The 17,424-nt window shown below is 30.5% G+C and overlaps 2 protein-coding genes across 9 annotated transcripts; one reads left to right on the top strand and one right to left on the bottom strand.

The window, feature by feature from the left end:
- Positions 1 to 1,407: 1,407 nt before the first annotated feature.
- On the top strand, positions 1,408 to 6,828 carry LOC111041340 (ATP-binding cassette sub-family G member 4-like). Of its 8 annotated transcripts, none has more exons than XM_022325573.1 (13): positions 1,408 to 1,896; positions 2,383 to 2,548; positions 2,619 to 2,736; positions 2,907 to 3,096; positions 3,174 to 3,319; positions 3,512 to 3,753; positions 3,819 to 3,935; positions 4,154 to 4,269; positions 4,367 to 4,532; positions 5,311 to 5,411; positions 5,584 to 5,742; positions 5,824 to 6,009; positions 6,091 to 6,246. In XM_022325573.1, the coding sequence occupies exons 2-13, from the start codon at positions 2,452 to 2,454 to the stop codon at positions 6,244 to 6,246; spliced, it is 1,794 nt and encodes a 597-aa protein (XP_022181265.1). In that variant the 5' UTR covers positions 1,408 to 1,896; positions 2,383 to 2,451. The 8 variants fall into 8 exon arrangements, with proteins under 8 accessions (XP_022181265.1, XP_022181264.1, XP_022181263.1 ...); XM_022325572.1 differs by having other exon boundaries at positions 1,408 to 1,973; XM_022325571.1 differs by having other exon boundaries at positions 1,409 to 1,964.
- Positions 6,829 to 7,998: 1,170 nt separating this feature from the next.
- Positions 7,999 to 11,370, bottom strand: LOC111041339 (protein kintoun). Its single transcript, XM_022325568.1, has 3 exons — positions 8,990 to 11,370; positions 8,701 to 8,894; positions 7,999 to 8,637 (listed from the first exon to the last, which is right to left on the bottom strand). Exons 1-3 carry the CDS (start codon positions 10,982 to 10,984, stop codon positions 8,280 to 8,282), a joined length of 2,547 nt encoding a protein of 848 aa, XP_022181260.1. The 5' UTR covers positions 10,985 to 11,370; the 3' UTR covers positions 7,999 to 8,279.
- Between the last annotated feature and the right edge of the window lie 6,054 nt (positions 11,371 to 17,424).

The raw sequence follows: 17,424 nt of genomic DNA, 5'->3' as shown, positions 1-17,424 counted from the left end.
AGTTCAACGATCAAAACATAGCTTCGTATCACAATATTAAATACCTTGGGGTTTTATTAGATAAAAAACTCACTTGGAATCCTCATATATCATCGAAATTACAGCAAGGATACCAACGCTTAAAAATATTATATCCACTAATAAATCGGCAAACTTCATTGAACTGGAAGTGCTCACTATTATTATATAAACAAATAATTCGCCCTTTAATTTTATATGCAGCCCCGGTCTGGGGTCAATGTGCTACAACTCATATACACAAAATACAAGTATTACAATCAAAAGTCCTACGTGTAATTTCAAATGCCCCATGGTTTGTCCGAAATGACGCAATGCACACAGATTTCAAAATTCCAACTATCAAAAACTACATAAAAGAATTATCGGTAAGCTTCTTTAACAATTTATCTAAAGCAAGTGGTCCACAGTACTTCAGGCTTCAGCGATTCACCCGACCAAACAGTCGCAGACTCCAACGCGGCCGCCCACACGACGTCCTAAATCATTAATCTACTATTATTATGTAAACATTGTCTTATATTTTATTATTTTTATTATCTGTTAATGTTACACAATCTTATCCTTTTCTGTATATTTTAAACCATAGTTTTAACTATTTATACCATAATTGTGATCTAATTTATAAATGTTAAAAAATAATTAATTCTTTACACCTAAGTTTAGATGATGTCGACTGTCAGGAAAACTTTATATTAATAATAAAATACAAAAAAAAAAAAAAATAATAATACATTTACCCACACTTGGTCACTGCAGATTCGTATAACATAACAGATTATCGTTTCGTAGCACCATAGAGTAACTTAAAATCATGTTTTAATTTAAATAATAAGTAATAACCACGGTTTAAGATAGTATCTTAAATCGTGGTAATAACTAATAACAAACCTACTTTCATATTTTCTTTGACTCAACTTAATATTATATAGGTGGCCGTTCACCTATTATATATACCACTTCTAAACACTGCAAAATGACAACATTCGATTTCAAAACCTTTATTCTGTGATAGCATGATGACATGGTTCATAAATAACATTGATAATTTTGAATTTTAATTGTGTACTTTAACAAGTCCAGGTAATGAATAATAATTCTTAATTCATATTTAATTCAAAATCCAAATTTAAAAAATTTAAAAGAACGTACATATTATATAATACATAGGACATAGACATATAATATTATATGTCTATGACATAGGATGTGGGAAAACGTAGCCCTCCTATCGAACGACGCGCTCTTGGTGGCAGAATAACCTTGCGACTTTTGTCGGCCCATTTTTACGACGGGCGGCTATAGGAGTTTGCCAGTTTGGTCTCCTTCTCTCCTTATCAGTTATCTCTAGTATGTCTCTATCTGCTATCAAGGTGGATGTATGATCTATAAATTATAGACTATAATTTATTCTCTATAATATAGTCCTCATGGTAATACCACAGGTAAAGATAGTCTGTGGATATAACAATATCACATCACAGGACACAGACTATAATATAGTCGTGGCCACACTTTTAGGCACGGACTAAGATAAACTTAGTCCGGTCTTTTAGGCTTTAAGCTATAGATAATAAATATTAGCATATTATTAAGTACATTGTAATATTGTATACCGTTCGCTTAATACACATACTTGTTTTGACACTCGGATACATGTTCTCACTGTCTCAGAACGTTATTAGCATTCGGTTATGAGTGTGTATTTAAGATAATAATAATAATAATAATAATATATATTCAACGACATCAGTATGTTGCCACAATCAATAAAACGTTTGTTTCAATTAAAACAATCACGTACTTACGTGCCTACACAAAAAAAATTAAATGAAGAAAGAAGAATGCCTAAGACTAATCGAACTTGACAATAGAAATGTAAATATGACGTACTCATAGTTCATACTAGAATGCGGGGAAACGCCTTGGATGTAGAAATATAAACCGTTAGTATGGTATTGGCATTTATTTGAGCTTTAATGTTTGCTTTTCTGTAATTGTAGTTGGTAATATCAGTCACTAATGATTAGAATTTTTGAATGTAAAGTGTAGTAGAACAGTTTGTCGATTTTTAGTTATTATAATCAAGTAGTTAAAAAAAACATGTTTTTTTAGTCTTTGAATAGCTTAATTATTTTCCATTTTTAAGTAAGTTATACTATACATTTTAACTGGCAATATTTAAATATAAAATATAATTATTTGACACCTTGACATTGATTTGTAATCATATTAATTTATCAACAGTACTTACTTACAACTGCAGAAAAAGATTATCTCATTCCTATGACTAATTCAACTTATTTATTTATTAAACTGAACTTTGAGTTACTTACTGATTATATTTTTGTTGAATATTGACAGAGCTGTACTGAAAACACTTGTTTAATATAGCTATCATATTTATAATACATTAATTGGTGATAAATTGAAATGGAACTGAATTCAATGTTGTCAAACAAAGGTCTAGATTTAAGATTTGTGGATATAACATACAATGTAAACAATTGGACAGATACATTTAAAATAGGTATAATTTTATATAATAATCAAAAGTTAACATTATAAGAATAATATATTAAATAATACTTTATTTACAGAAAAGAAAACTATTTTAAAAGGAGTGAGTGGTGCGTTTTATCAGGGTCAATTATGTGCAATTATTGGATGTTCAGGATCTGGAAAATCATCATTATTAAATGCACTATCTGGTTATAAGTAAGTAAATTACTTTAAAAATAAAAATTTTATATTTTCCTCTTTCTTCTTGGTTATTAGGTACAATATTTAATTGTATAGTACACTTTTGGTAGTTTTTGTAAAATTAGTATATTCATAAAAACTTTGACTAATTATAATGTAAAAATAATCCTTTTTATTAATTATAGGACAAGTGGATATAGTGGAATGATATTTATAAATGACAAACCTCTAGAAATGGAATCGTTTCAGAAACAATCATGTTACATTATGCAAGAAGACCAACTTCATGTGCAATTAACAGTTAGAGAAGCTATGGAATTTGCATCAAAGTTGAAATGTTTAACTTTATCGTTAAATGCAAGCAAGCTTAAAATGGTAAACAAATTAACTTTTAGTGATTCTCTATAATTTAATAGGAAACACATTAAATGGTATTATATTTCCTATTTTAGATAGACTTGATTTTAGAAAAATTGAATCTGCATAAAATTCAAGATACGGCTACAATGAATTTATCTGGTGGTGAACGTAGAAAACTATCCATTGCATTAGAACTGGTCCATAATCCAAGCATCATGTTTTTTGACGAACCAACCAGGTTAGTTTATTTGCTTATGATAATATTTTTGTTCATAAATGCATAATCAAATAAATATTTTTATAAATATTACCATATTTAATTTTTATAGCTGTTTATTAATTCATGAATAATGAAGGATGATTTTTTTTTGATTCAATATTACACAATTTCAATGATTGGATTAATTATATTAATTATAATTTAATTTAGCGGATTAGATAGTTTGTCAGCAAATCAAGTACTAGCCACATTAACAGAACTAGCCGATACTGGCCGTAACATAATTTGTACAATACACCAAGCTTCTGCTTCACAATTAAAGATATTTGACATTCTTTATGTACTTACTCCATCCGGCCAGTGTATTTATCATGGTTTAACATCAAATCTATTAGATTATTTGGCTGTACAAGGTTTACGATGTCCACTGTATCACAATACTGCAGACTACAGTTAGTATACTGTATTTTTGTTTTATAATTTTTATGAAAACTAAAATATTTTATGGTTCCAATAGTTATTGAAATAAGTCTTGGAGAGTACGGAAATCAAGCTGAAAAATTGGTAAAATATATCAAAAATGGAAAGTCTACTGAATGGTTAAAAAATACTTGTTCAAAACATTTAGTTAAAGGTTGGTGAAAATTAAAAGATTTATTACATTGTAAGCAGAGTGCAAACTTTGGCTTATATAAAACAAATATTAAGTTTTATTTTTGTGCAGACGTGTAGTGCTCAAAATATAATGTTGCCTATGCTTGTTTTTGTAAGCAAGTTTAATTTCTGATGTGATTGTTAGATTTGTAGATAGCTCTCTCCTTCAAAATCTAACCCCGGTTCATCTAATTTCAGATCAGTTGCTAGCTATTAACATCAATGATGAATGTAAAGATGTACAATTTACCAATCATTTGATTCAACTTGCTATTTTATCACATAGGTGTACAGTAAAGACATTAAGAGAAAAAGTATTTATAATTGAAATATTAGTTTTATTTTTACCGTGTACATAATATTTAGTATGCATAAATTATATTAATGCATAGTATTTTATTATATTTATAGTTCATCACTACAAGATTGATGGTTCATATTATTGTTAGCGCTGTATATGGTTGGATATACTTCGGTGTTGGTATTAATGCATCATTTATACACGATAATCTAATGTTGTTGTTCTTCAGTTTGCTATTTATTATGTATACTGCTAGTTCATCAATGATAATCAACTGTAAGTCTTGTACTTATATTAATTAATGATTAATTACATATTTACATGTATGCAATATGATTCACCAAGAATATTCATCCCCATTTTTTCCTTTTATAATGAATTGATTCAAATTATGACTTTTAGAATTTCTAAATAATATACACCTGCATCCTGTGGCGATAAAAACTTTATTTTTCAAATGAGAACCCCTCTTACTCATTATAAATTATTAAAATATAAATACATATACATTTTTGAAGATATTTATGTACTTAATTCAAAATTTGAATGAGTAGTTTTTCATTTATTAAGGGGTAATATGCGATTGAGTTATTGACAAATTCCGTTGAAGGGCATTACTAGTCAGTATTGTGCATACCTACTAGCAATTGAGTAGCAGTCCCCACTCCTCATGTTGGATTGCTATGGTTGAAAATCTTAAATCTTTGTTCCTTCCGAATCACTCTATAATTAAAATATTTTTTATCTAAAAAATGATTTTGATTAAAATTACAATACTTGTATACTGTCGTTGAGTTTTTTCATATTTTAAATGATAAAAAAAATATTCAAGAAAGACCAATGTTTGACTAAGAGGTAAATTTGAACCTTTTTAACTTAAAAATAAAATGTTATGACAAAAATCAACCTTTGACAGTATACCAAACAACATGTCTAGATTATATATTCTAATTACAGACTCTTAATTATAAAACAGTATAGTGAATACAATAAACTTACAGATTTGTTTTGTATAAGTATGTGTATTATAATGTATAGTATATTTGTGTTGTAGTTCCCTTAGAAATTCCAATACTTTCAAAAGAGCATTTCAACCAGTGGTATTCCCTGTCGTCATATTATCTGAGTTTCACTATAGTAGATCTGCCAATTCAGGTAATAATTTGAAAAATCCCAATGAAAAAAGAAAACAGTGAAAATATATTTATACAATATTGAAAAAATTGTACACAGCCATGTGTACAAAAAACAATAAACATAAACAAACAGTAATATATCAGATAGTATTTTTTTTACACAACTAATAAATTATATTTCTACTTTTCAGGTTCTGTGTACGTTTTTGTACTGTGTGGTCTTGTACTATTTCACTGGACAGCCACTTGAATGGCCAAGGTTTGGGTTGTATACACTCATGATGTTAATGGTGGGACTGTTATCACAAACCATAGGCATGTTAATGGGAACATTATTCAACGATTTAAGAGTGAGTATTAGGTATATAATATGTATATGGCATTAATGGTTATCTAGTGTTAATTAATTTTTATTGATATTATGTTCATAGTTCAGCACGATTCTAACAAGCTTCCTCCTCATGCCGTGGATGATGTTTGGCGGAATTTTCATTAAAATATCTGACACGCCAGAGATTTTTCGATGGTTGTTTGACATTTCATTTATGAAACATGCCATGGAAGGAATAGTGCATTGTGTTTACGGTTTAGATCGACCCAGGTTATATTGCCCCAAAGTAAGTTATTATTTATTAGTGACATGTTTGAAAGATTCAAAGTTATCTTATACAATATTTAAATTCTGAAAATAATTTCAGATTTACTGTTACAATTCTTCGCCATCAACTATATTAAAAGATTTAGACATGCCAGACAACAAGTATTGGTTTAATTTCCTTGCCGTTACCTCCATTTACTTGTTATTGAAGATGTTAACATATTTAGTGTTAAAAAAAAAGTTAGAAATTCACTGACAGCCTGTATCCTTAGTTTTATGTTTCATACGTTGTACTATACGGATATATTAAGATATTTTTTTAATTTGAACAATTCGCGTTGATATTCTTACAAACGATTGGTATACTGTTCAGTGTTTATACTGTTACTCTGATTAACTTTGCCAAAGATTTAACATAACAATGATACTTAATAATTAGTATTATGTTAATAAATTAAAAATAAAGTCAATTGTTTAATTTAAGATTTTAAATCACAAACTAATGTAATAATTTAATAAGACTGGTGATTGCTGTGTGACTTTTATCACTGTTTAATTTATTTTTATTGATTACCTTTATTATTCACATATTTTGTTTTATTTATGTTTTTAAAAACTGTATAACATTTTTAATTTATTATTTATGAAACAAAATGTTTACTCTAGTCTATAACATGTTTAATTTGTACAATGTATTATGGACTTACATGCTATACAGTTCTGTATATTTCTTTTGACTTTTTAGTATATTTAAACACATTTTCTGTGTCTGTTGGTCATAAACTAAGATTATTCAATTGTATTAAATATATTTCAAAATGTTGATGTATTATTAAAATGTTATATTTATTTCATTGTTATAACAATGTAAGCTTAATAGATACAAATCAAACAATTTTATATCATTTAATCATCACAAACAGCATTGTATGACATGTTCTGTGGAATTTATTTTTGTATCAATAAATATTAAATAAAACATGTTTTTACCTAGTTATTACATTACAAAATTTTTATTCCGAAATAGAATGAGCACCAATTAAAGTCATACACCTTAAAAAGATTTAGGAAATTCCATTTTAACTAAATTATGTACTATGTAAATGCAATGTATGCTTGAGAGTTTTATAAATAGTTATTAATTACGCCTTACTTATCTTTTAATTACCACATTGAAAAGCAATAATTATTTTAAAAATAAATATTCTTGTTTCATTCTTAAGAAGACACACAAAATGTACTCTCAGCAGAGTACATTTAGCTTTTTTAGTTTAAAAATTAGAGAGAATCGACATGATGATAAGAACATAATCTGTGTCCTTGTGAGTTTTTTACTATAGTTTATTTTTAAGTGAGTTCAGGATATTTTTAATTTATACTATATCGTATGACGTATACAACCAAAAATTAAAAACTACCGTAAGAAACCCAAGTACAGACACACATATAATGTTGATACCATCAAGTTGATAATAGGTTGATTCAGTGAATCGGATTCACTGTAATTTTTAAGCTAACAAAACAAAATGTGACTTGCTACGCAACCGGTTATACGGGGACAACAAATGCCTGTGTCCCAATATGATTTTCCATTTGAGATAAATACCATTTCAGTATTTAAGCAAGTTGTTTGGTTTGTGATACAACAACTGGCCTAGTCACATAAAGTTTTATTTACAATATTTTCTGCTTATGAATTTTATCTTGTACAGTACCTCAATGTCTCAATATAACGACAATTGATAAGCATCATTTATACAAAAACTCTTGTTTTCAATTAAATTTATAAAACTATAATAAATATCATAATAATTCTATCAAATGTATGTTACAATCAAACATAATATTTAACTAGTGATCCCAATGTTTAACCAATGGTTACATTTAAAATTATTTTAATTTCACACTACAACTATTGTATTTCATTCTAAACAATTGTTGGCTTCATATAAATAACAGTAAGTATCATTGAAAAAATCACAAAAAAACAAATAAAATCCAACAAGCATTTTGGTTTTAACATGGACACGTATATTTCAATACAAAATCACTGCAACAGTTTACAAAATATAAAATCAATCAATGTTGGTGAAAAAAACGAACAAGACGATAATAATTTACAAATAAAATCTATGTGTAATATATGTTTCTAAAATAAAAATAAATCACACTACGCACCCAAAGAAACCTCTAATAAACCAAACAGTAATTTAATAAATAAATGTTTAACATATTATGATTCAATGATTTTATTAAGTAATAAAAAAGAGGTCTGATGTTCGGTATTGCTCAATATTCAATAGGAAAAATCAAGTTGTTGGTTGATGCCTGTTTCGCAAGTGAAGCGTTTTTCCTAGCTGATTTACTCTTGCGGCGTTTATGGTCTTTCTTAGAGTCAGCTACAACTGGAACTTTTGACGATTTCATAGTTGGTGTACTATTACTATTGTCATCAGACATTTCACCAGCACTGCTTTCTGACACGCTAGTCACATCGCTTTCTGAAACCACATTTAGTGGTCCGTATGCTCTGTCTTCAGCTTCAGACGCTTCGCTTTCACTAGGAGTATTATATTCTCGTATATTGCGTTTACGCTGCTGACGTTGTCTGTGTTTTTTTGCTTGTGCCGCTATGCTTATATTGAAACTGAAAATTGAAAATGTTGTAAGAAATACCATTTAAATATTTATGAAATTTTATAATGCATACTTAATCAGTTTTTCGATGACATGATCATTAAAACGAACAGTTTTTTTTGAATTAAAATCATTCATACTTGACCCCAGTACATCTGAACTTTCAGTGTCCACGTTGTCCACAGATGAACTGTATATTTGAGAAGACAAATTTGAATCATCTATGGTACTACATTCAGACAAGGCTCTTTTTTTTAAGATTCCACGCTATTAAAAAGAATAAAAAAAAATATTAATTTAAATACTTGTAAATTTAGAAGAAAAAAATTACAATATTATTCATTCATAGCATAATCACTTACAATTGTTGGTCTGACGTTATTAAATTCAATTGGTAACGAGCCGGGAATGAAATCTATTGTTTTTCTGGCTTCTGGTAAGCCGCCGGCAACAGCTATTGGTATGGCATTTGATTTTTGAATCTTCTTTCCCTTCTTTTTTTTTCTTTTTTCCTTGGTTGTCTTACCATTTTTATCTTTGCACCGATAATTGTCATCATTCTTCTTGATGCTCTGTGGTTTTTCATTATTTAATTCATCCTCTTCTTTACTATCGTCAAATACATCATCGTCATCATCATCATCATCATCATCATCATCACTGTCATTCAGATGAATTGTAGCACCATTGGTTAAGGGTTTTGAGTTTTCTTTTAATGTTTCCATTTTAATACACTGAATTTTTAAGTTATCTTGGTCAAGTCCATAGCAATATTGATTGTTGTCTGGTTTAGAATGTATGGAAAAATGTAGTATAACATTTTTATCAGAAGGTAATACATTAACATCAGACTTTAATAAGCTCGATTCGGATGGAATTTTTAAGCAAAAAGCAAACCATATGGGAAAAAATCCCGAACCAATGGAATGGAATTTGCCGGAGATCAAATTTTTGTCCTTAATAACTATCACATCAATCGATGTCGGATCAACGTTTTTTACATTGAGTGTAAGAAAACATTTATTTTCAAAAATAAATTCGTGTTCTGGCAGGATATAGTGTACATTATTTTCAGTAATATTACTATTATTACAGCTATTAAACACAGTTTTGTCCTTAAGATCATTTGTGTTCACATTGTCATGACCATTAGTGACTATAGCTTTATTAACATCCATATTATTACAATCTTGGACGTCATTGTTAACTTCACTATTGAGCACAACCGCATCTAAATTACTATTTGCAATATCGAAGTCATGACCATTTTCATCTTTTGACATTTCAACCTCACTAACAAGGTTTTTTACATACTCTAGAGATGGCTCTGACCGCAAAACTGGAAGGCGTATAATTAGCTTTTTAGTACTTTGATCGAACGTAGCATTACCTTCATTTTCTAGTACGCAATAAGGCAAATTGATATCAAGTTTATACTTTGAAGGCTTATGACAAACTAAGTTCAATGTCTTAGGGAGCACATCAAGTTCTACATTGGCCGTAGAGTCCAAAAGCGGTAAGTTAATTTCAATAATTAACTCTTTTGGTATAACTGCATTCATTTTACAATGCATATTATATCCATGTTCTTGAATGTCAATGTCGTTTCGATATTTAATGATGTACTTAGGAACAGTAAACAGTGATTTTTGTTTCAACGCACCCAGGTCATGATGTTGAACTGGTCGTTCAACTGGTGGCTTATAAGGACACCCAGGTAATTCAGCGGACTGGAGTTCGGCAGACGGCTGGAAATCCTTAATCGGCTTACGTATGACCAACGACCGAGCAACACCTTTGAATGCAATTTTTGGATACTTGAGATTAGCCTTGTCCAACACTACATTGTTGTTCTTCTCGACCATACTGAGTGCCGTGTCTTCAACCATATCTTTCAGACTCTTGCCATGCGTGGTCAACTTGAGAGCGTCTGGATGAAATACCACATCGTACACGTCGCACGGCTTATGGGCCTTGTCGTAGTCCTCGCGCACTGGTGACAGGCAGTGTGGCAGAGACCAATGGTCACCGCCACTGCCCGGATGGCTGGTCGGCTTCTGCAGCACATCGCAACAGCACACGTTGATGAACACCTTTCGCACGCCGTTGGCGCTCGTCTTCACCACGTACCCGGGCTGAGGGCGCACGAATGTCACTCTAGTGCCGCGTTCCAGTTCGTACTGTTCTATCTCCCGCTCGTACTGCGCTCGGTTTTCCGGGTCGTTGATCTCGTCTACATACTCGCACAGCAGTTTGCGGAACTGTTCATTCTTCAACGCCTCACCTATGCTGTCCAATTCCTGTTTGGTGATGTCCAGATCCTCGAGCTTTGCCTGTCGACTGCCGTCGTCGTTCATAGCTCGATCACACGACTACGCGAGTCTTCGAGCTCTTGTATAATCGTCGGCGAGGAAACAACGATCGGATGGGACTGTGATTTTTGTGTATGCGCAGTTGGGTCGACTGTTACGTTATCCGTCCGCCGCGAACCAAACAGTAAATATTATTGTGTATTGAATTATTATTATCGATAAGTAGGTGGTACAATTATAGTCGAGCCTACCTATTTATTGCTATTGTTGACTATTGGTGCTGCTGCGGCGGCGGCGGCGGCCTACGATTTACAACTACAACTGTGACCGTCACGGAAGTAGCATAATAATAATACTATAATGTTTACTACCTATTATATTACTATTATATTCTGCGGTTTAATCGAGCATTGTTCAATACACCATAGATACGTTATCAGTTATCACTTATTAGTGGTAGACCTCCCGGCCGGGCCGGCACATAGAGCAGCGCGTGTTATCAATGTCGGGTTAACAGCTGTTTCGTTCCGATAACAAGGATGTCCATATTTTCATTATTTTGTTGAAAATGTTTGAAAAAAATAATAAATGATAGAATATAGATTATAAAATTTTGGAAATAGAAAGTAATAAATTGTTGTCCAATAGTCATATCAGGGACGGATACAGGGGGGGGGGGCTAGGGGCCCAGGCCCCCCACAGACATAAGACATATACATATTTTTTTATAATTCTACAGATCCTGATATTACTATATTTAAAATCACAAGTTTCTCTACCCTAGCTGAGACGGGTAAAAACCTGGCTACGCTCTAGAATGCAAAAGGATCGCCTAACTTCGTTATGTTTACTTAATGTTCATAGGGAAGTTGAAATAAGCATTGACCATAATTGCAAATAATTGACAGATTTGGAAAAAGTGACAATGTAAAAAAGCGTTTAGACTTTGTTATTTAATATAAAAATATTATTTTATTTATCACATTGATGCATACTATTATAACAGAATATTGTTAAATTAAGAATAAAGGATAATAATTTATTATAATTGTATTTGTGTTGTAAAAAAATTGTTGGGCCCCCTCCCAGATCTTTGTTCTGGATCCGTGCCTGAGTCATATTGGTTTTAGATCAGGGTGGGGAACTGAAAGTTTCTTGTATAGTGCTAGTAAATTCATATACAACACACTTGATAATAATAAAAAGGTTACTTCAATTTTTCTTGATCTAGCAAAAACGTTTGATACAGTTAATCATCATGATATTGATAAAGTCAACATTTTACCGAATTTTGATTATAAAAACATTATTTTAAATTGATTCAGAACTTAGAAGGTATCTGAATAACAGAAACAAATATTCCAAATTAATGATATCAGTATATCACAGGTGATGAGATTACAAGTGTGGTGATTACTTGTGGGGTTCCACGCCTCCACGGGATACAGTTATGGGTCCATTTTTTATTATTGTTTATTTTAAATGTGAATTCAATATGTGACATGAAAATTGATGGTCAAATAGTAACATACGCTGATAACACTTGCCTATTGTTTTCAGGTGTTACACAGAATGAAGTCCGCTTGAAAGCTTTACAATATCTTAAAAAAGTAATAAAGTACTTAAATTACAAAAAACTATCTGTCAACTACAGGTATAACAAAACAAATTTTACAATTATTAAGGATGATAAAAATGTTGATAACTTAGAATTTCGTATTGATGATAATTTGGATTGTTGAAATACCTCAATATATCAGAAAACATAAATAGAGTCTCTACTCTCTAGTATAGTAGTAGTATTAGATACTTGGGCTTAACATTTTTATGAAAATATGAAATGAAACTTACATGTAAATAATATAAAGATGCGTATGCGTTTATCATCGTTTAGCTTTTATAAATTAAGATCGTTTCTACCAATGCAAATTTTGCAAAAATTGTTAAGCACTATTTCAGGCAATATACAAATTTGGTTTAGGGGGGGGGGACTTAATCAAAATGCACCTAGACTCAGGCACGGGATCCAGAGCAAAGATCTGAGGGGGGGGGGCACAATTTTTTGTTAATGTAAAATTACAATATTGGAATGACGATACACCATGAACTGAGATAGTATACTATATTAGTTTGTGCACCCCAGAATGGTACGTATAATAATATACTATATTGTCTATATTATCAGACAAACATGTAATATGAAATATAGTACTATCAGGGTCTGTAGAATTACTAAAACAAATTGGGAATTAATATGTCTATGGACTGTGGAGGGTTTGGGCCCTTAGTTAGCCCCCCCCCTGGGATCCGTCTAGATCACTACAACTTCTACAAAAAAAAGATTGTTGTTATATACAGACTATCTAGGTCCAAAAAACTACGACCTAATACCTATAAATAAAAAAAAAAAAAGATTTTGTATACGGACGGGAATCGTATAACCACAGATAATCTGATAAACTGTGCCTTGTGGTATAACTACAACCATAAAAAAATTTCAATTGTGGATTTTTTCAGTATACTTGAAAAGGGAATTATATTTCTACTGTTTCATTTATTAACATTTGTAATAAGTTTTCTATATTTGTATGTGTATTTTTATTTGTGTTCAATTGTATACAAATTGTTCATAATATGTTATTTTATTTTAAGTTGTTATATAATTAAAATATATATAATGTGCTAATTTGTCTCTCTACCACCAACACAAGCATGACGTGCTTAAAGTTGGTAGATAAATTATTTTATTTTATTATATATTAGTGTACGATTTAACAAAACTGTATATTTATGTATTTAAATAAAATATTTAATTAATAAAAAAAGTGATACTATTATATTATTTTTGTTTAAAAAATCTCAAACTTTGCTACATTTCACAATAATTTACAGGAAATTGGCAAGTGAGTACCGTGGTTCTGCTATTCTTTTGGTATCGAATGGATCACTGTACTGGAAGTATTGAATGATTTAAAACCGCCAAACGAGTAATTGCCAACACCTGCTGTAAGAGTTTATTTAAGTTCTCCTTGAGGTGACCACAATAACAGAATAATTAAACTAGGACCAATAGGATTTACACCATTTAACTCTAAGGTCTATTTACTCTCGAGCAACTGACCACGATAACGAGTACTGGATGCTCGAGGGTGAGATCTCTTCAGCCTAGACAAAGTCTTACTCTTTCTCGACTGGCCACGATAGCGAGTACTGGACGATAAAGTAAGTATTACGATGTCTGTTACCTTTTTCAAGAGTGCCATGTACATTTATAGTTCAACGTAGAGAGCCTATTATTAAAGCTCTCTATAGTTTCTAAAGTTCAATGGTATTATCAAGATCGGGTTGACAGCTGTTTCGTTCTGATAACACGGATGTCTGATATATTTTGTTCATTTATTTATTCTGTGATTTATTGGTGTATTTCCGTTTTCGTGCTTTAATGCATCAATTCAACAATAGAACGTGAATGACCATGATAGTCCACAACATTAAATTTATAACAATCATCTTCAATATTAATACATATAATTATTAGATTTGTGAATTGCAAGCAACTGAAGTAATAGAACAATAAAGTACTTATTAGAGTACTTATCAGTGACGTAGCCATAATTATATGAAATAGTTAAGGGGGTTGAAGTCTTGAGTATACATTAAACCCAGTTACGACAGTTTTCGTATTCGTATAAATAATATAAATATGAAACATTTAGGAGGGGAAAAATGTAAATGGGGGGGGGGGGGATGAAGCACCCAAACTCATCTCCTAGCTACACCACTACTCAGTGCTCATAAACATAGCAGATTACCTTCCTATTATATTGGTTTATTATTATATTTGTATCTACCTACCTATATGGGCATATGGCTATAATATTATAATATATAAGGAATAGTTAGATGTCTTAAATCGTGGTTGTTTCAACTATAAAATATATTTAGGTATACCTACAAATTTATTCTAATTCCAATTCCTATAATAATATACCGTAAATTATAATAATATTCAGTACCTATATTATCCCGACCTCAGCTCTGGAAATTGTTAACCAGAAATATTGAAGCTCATTCACTTTTAAATCTATTTGCTACGTAGTATATTTTATTAAACTCATTATTACTAATTCAATTTGGTTTTATCTTGGAAATAAAGTACGTGTCTGCAGCTATTGCCTATATTTGGCAACAGTTCACGCTGTCTGTTTCCTTCGTGTGATAAAAAAAAAGTTATACAGTATCAATTATAAATTAGTCAATAAAATACAATATGCGTCACGACGACGATTAATATTTGGAGGACGTTCTCGAGTTGTTATTGTCATTACTCATTATACTGCTGTAGTTAACAACGGACTACGAATTAAGTTAGATTATAGGTACATTGACACATTGTTATACAACTTAATTATTTAAATATTGAACAGATAATAACATGTGGTCTACTATAGAACGTTTTTCTATAATAAATATTATAAGACGTGCAGATATCAAATATTTATTGAATATTAAATATTAATATCATAGAAATTACTCGGCAATCTACATAAATGATTAATATCAACGGTTATTGATAGATAAATAAGTAAACGTTGCTTCGACGCGCGGGATTGGACCTAGGTGGTTATTATAGAATATAGGAATTAGGATCGAATATTAATTCTAGTTCACCAGTTGCAACTTTGAAAGTCCTTCAAGGAACAAGTCAGTTTTGTTTGTTTTTACCATTTTGCCAACAATGATGCTATCATACGATGCTAACCTAACCTAACCTATAGAGCTTACAAATTACAATGCATGTCTGTGGCATAGAATAAGAAATCGAAAGTGCCTAGAAAAACAGCGAATATAATATATCCATGTGCCCGTGTCCATCATGTAGTTCCTACATGCAGTGGCAGCGCCAGGAGGCCTGGGGGGGGGCACGGCCCCCTAAATTTGTCTTGGCCACCCCTTGGCCCCCCTCGGCAGCCTAATCACAAGAGAAAAAAATTCTTTAAATTTATAATAAAGCATACCTACACATTTTTAATGTAAGTTTGTTGAAAATGATATCTAACGCCTAAATATTAAATAATATACATATACCTATATACCCATACCTATGATATTTATTATCAATTAAAATAAAAACCAATAATTATGTGAATACTTAGTATATGCTACACAATCTTTACAATAGTGTGTAAGTCACGGATTGGGACTTTTTTTGGCTCTACCAAATTTTCAAAGGCCACCAATGGGCCTTCCCAAGATAAAATTCCTGGCACCGCCAGTGCCTACATGACGTTTATTCGCTCAAAAATAAGTGCAAAATGGAAATATAAAATTATGAAATTTACCAGTAGATTTTAAATGCAAATATACAATACTGCAATAGACAATAATCAATCATATAGATAGTGACATATATGATATATTATATAATATATAGTATTATATAGTGCAAACATTATGTAACTATTATAGTTTATAGTTCTATGTGTAACATTTAACTGTTTTAACTATTGGGCCCGATGTTTCAACTATAGGTTTACAAGTTAACTAGGTCTAACATTTAATATCTATTACGTATTATTAAAAAAAAAAATCATTATTCAGAAACACGGCAATGAGGGATCGATTCCTGTTACCTTGAAACATTTTTTGTTTTTTTTCTCTTCTTTAAATAATTTATGAAAACTCTTAGTTACTTATTTAAACAATATTTGTCTTTTTATTTTAAAATAATAGTTATCTATGCTTATGACGTATAAATATTATAAAATCACCAGCTGCCATGAGAATGTTTATTCCACATCGATTGTAGGTAGGCATTACCTACTATAGAAATAATATTAATTATTTATTTGTATTTCACTGTTTTCATATTTTTTAATGCGTGTTTTCCTCTAGGTTTCGGTTTTGATGTATATTTAAATGAGATACGTTTTTTTGTTGCATATCAGTATAAATTAGGTCGTGATGTTTACTGTACTGTTCATAAATTATATATACTTGACACATCTGTATTCTGTACAATATTATTTACTACCTTATACCTATTGACTATTCTATAGGAAAAAACTACCCTAAAAACTATCAACCTTTTTATTAGGTACGTTATTACTTTTTTTGTTAGAAGCAAAAAAAAAAAAATGCGGAAACAAATTACTTAAATCAGCTTAGGGATAAATAATAAAAAAAACTATATTTTAATTTTAATAACTACAAGTTTTTAATTCTTTTAAGTCGTTTTAACTTTTAACTGTTTTTTATATGTAACAACCATCCTAACCGCTCATATAGATTTATTGTGCAGAGGTGTTAACTACTAAGATTATTGATTAATAAGTCCAAATGTCCAATAGTCCATTGTCTATGACAATAATTAATAGCTAATAGGCTTATCTTAAGAAAATTTATGATAGGGTACTAGGGTAGCTATCTACATTCTGTATGCTATACAATATGAAATATGAATTAAGGGGATTTAAAAATGATAT

Source organism: Myzus persicae, unplaced genomic scaffold (assembly GCF_001856785.1).
Source record: "Myzus persicae strain clone G006 unplaced genomic scaffold, MPER_G0061.0, whole genome shotgun sequence".
Classification (NCBI taxonomy): Eukaryota; Metazoa; Arthropoda; class Insecta; order Hemiptera; family Aphididae; genus Myzus; species Myzus persicae.
The sequence above is the reverse complement of the archived record's forward strand: the minus strand, read 5'-3'. Positions and strand labels throughout refer to the sequence as shown.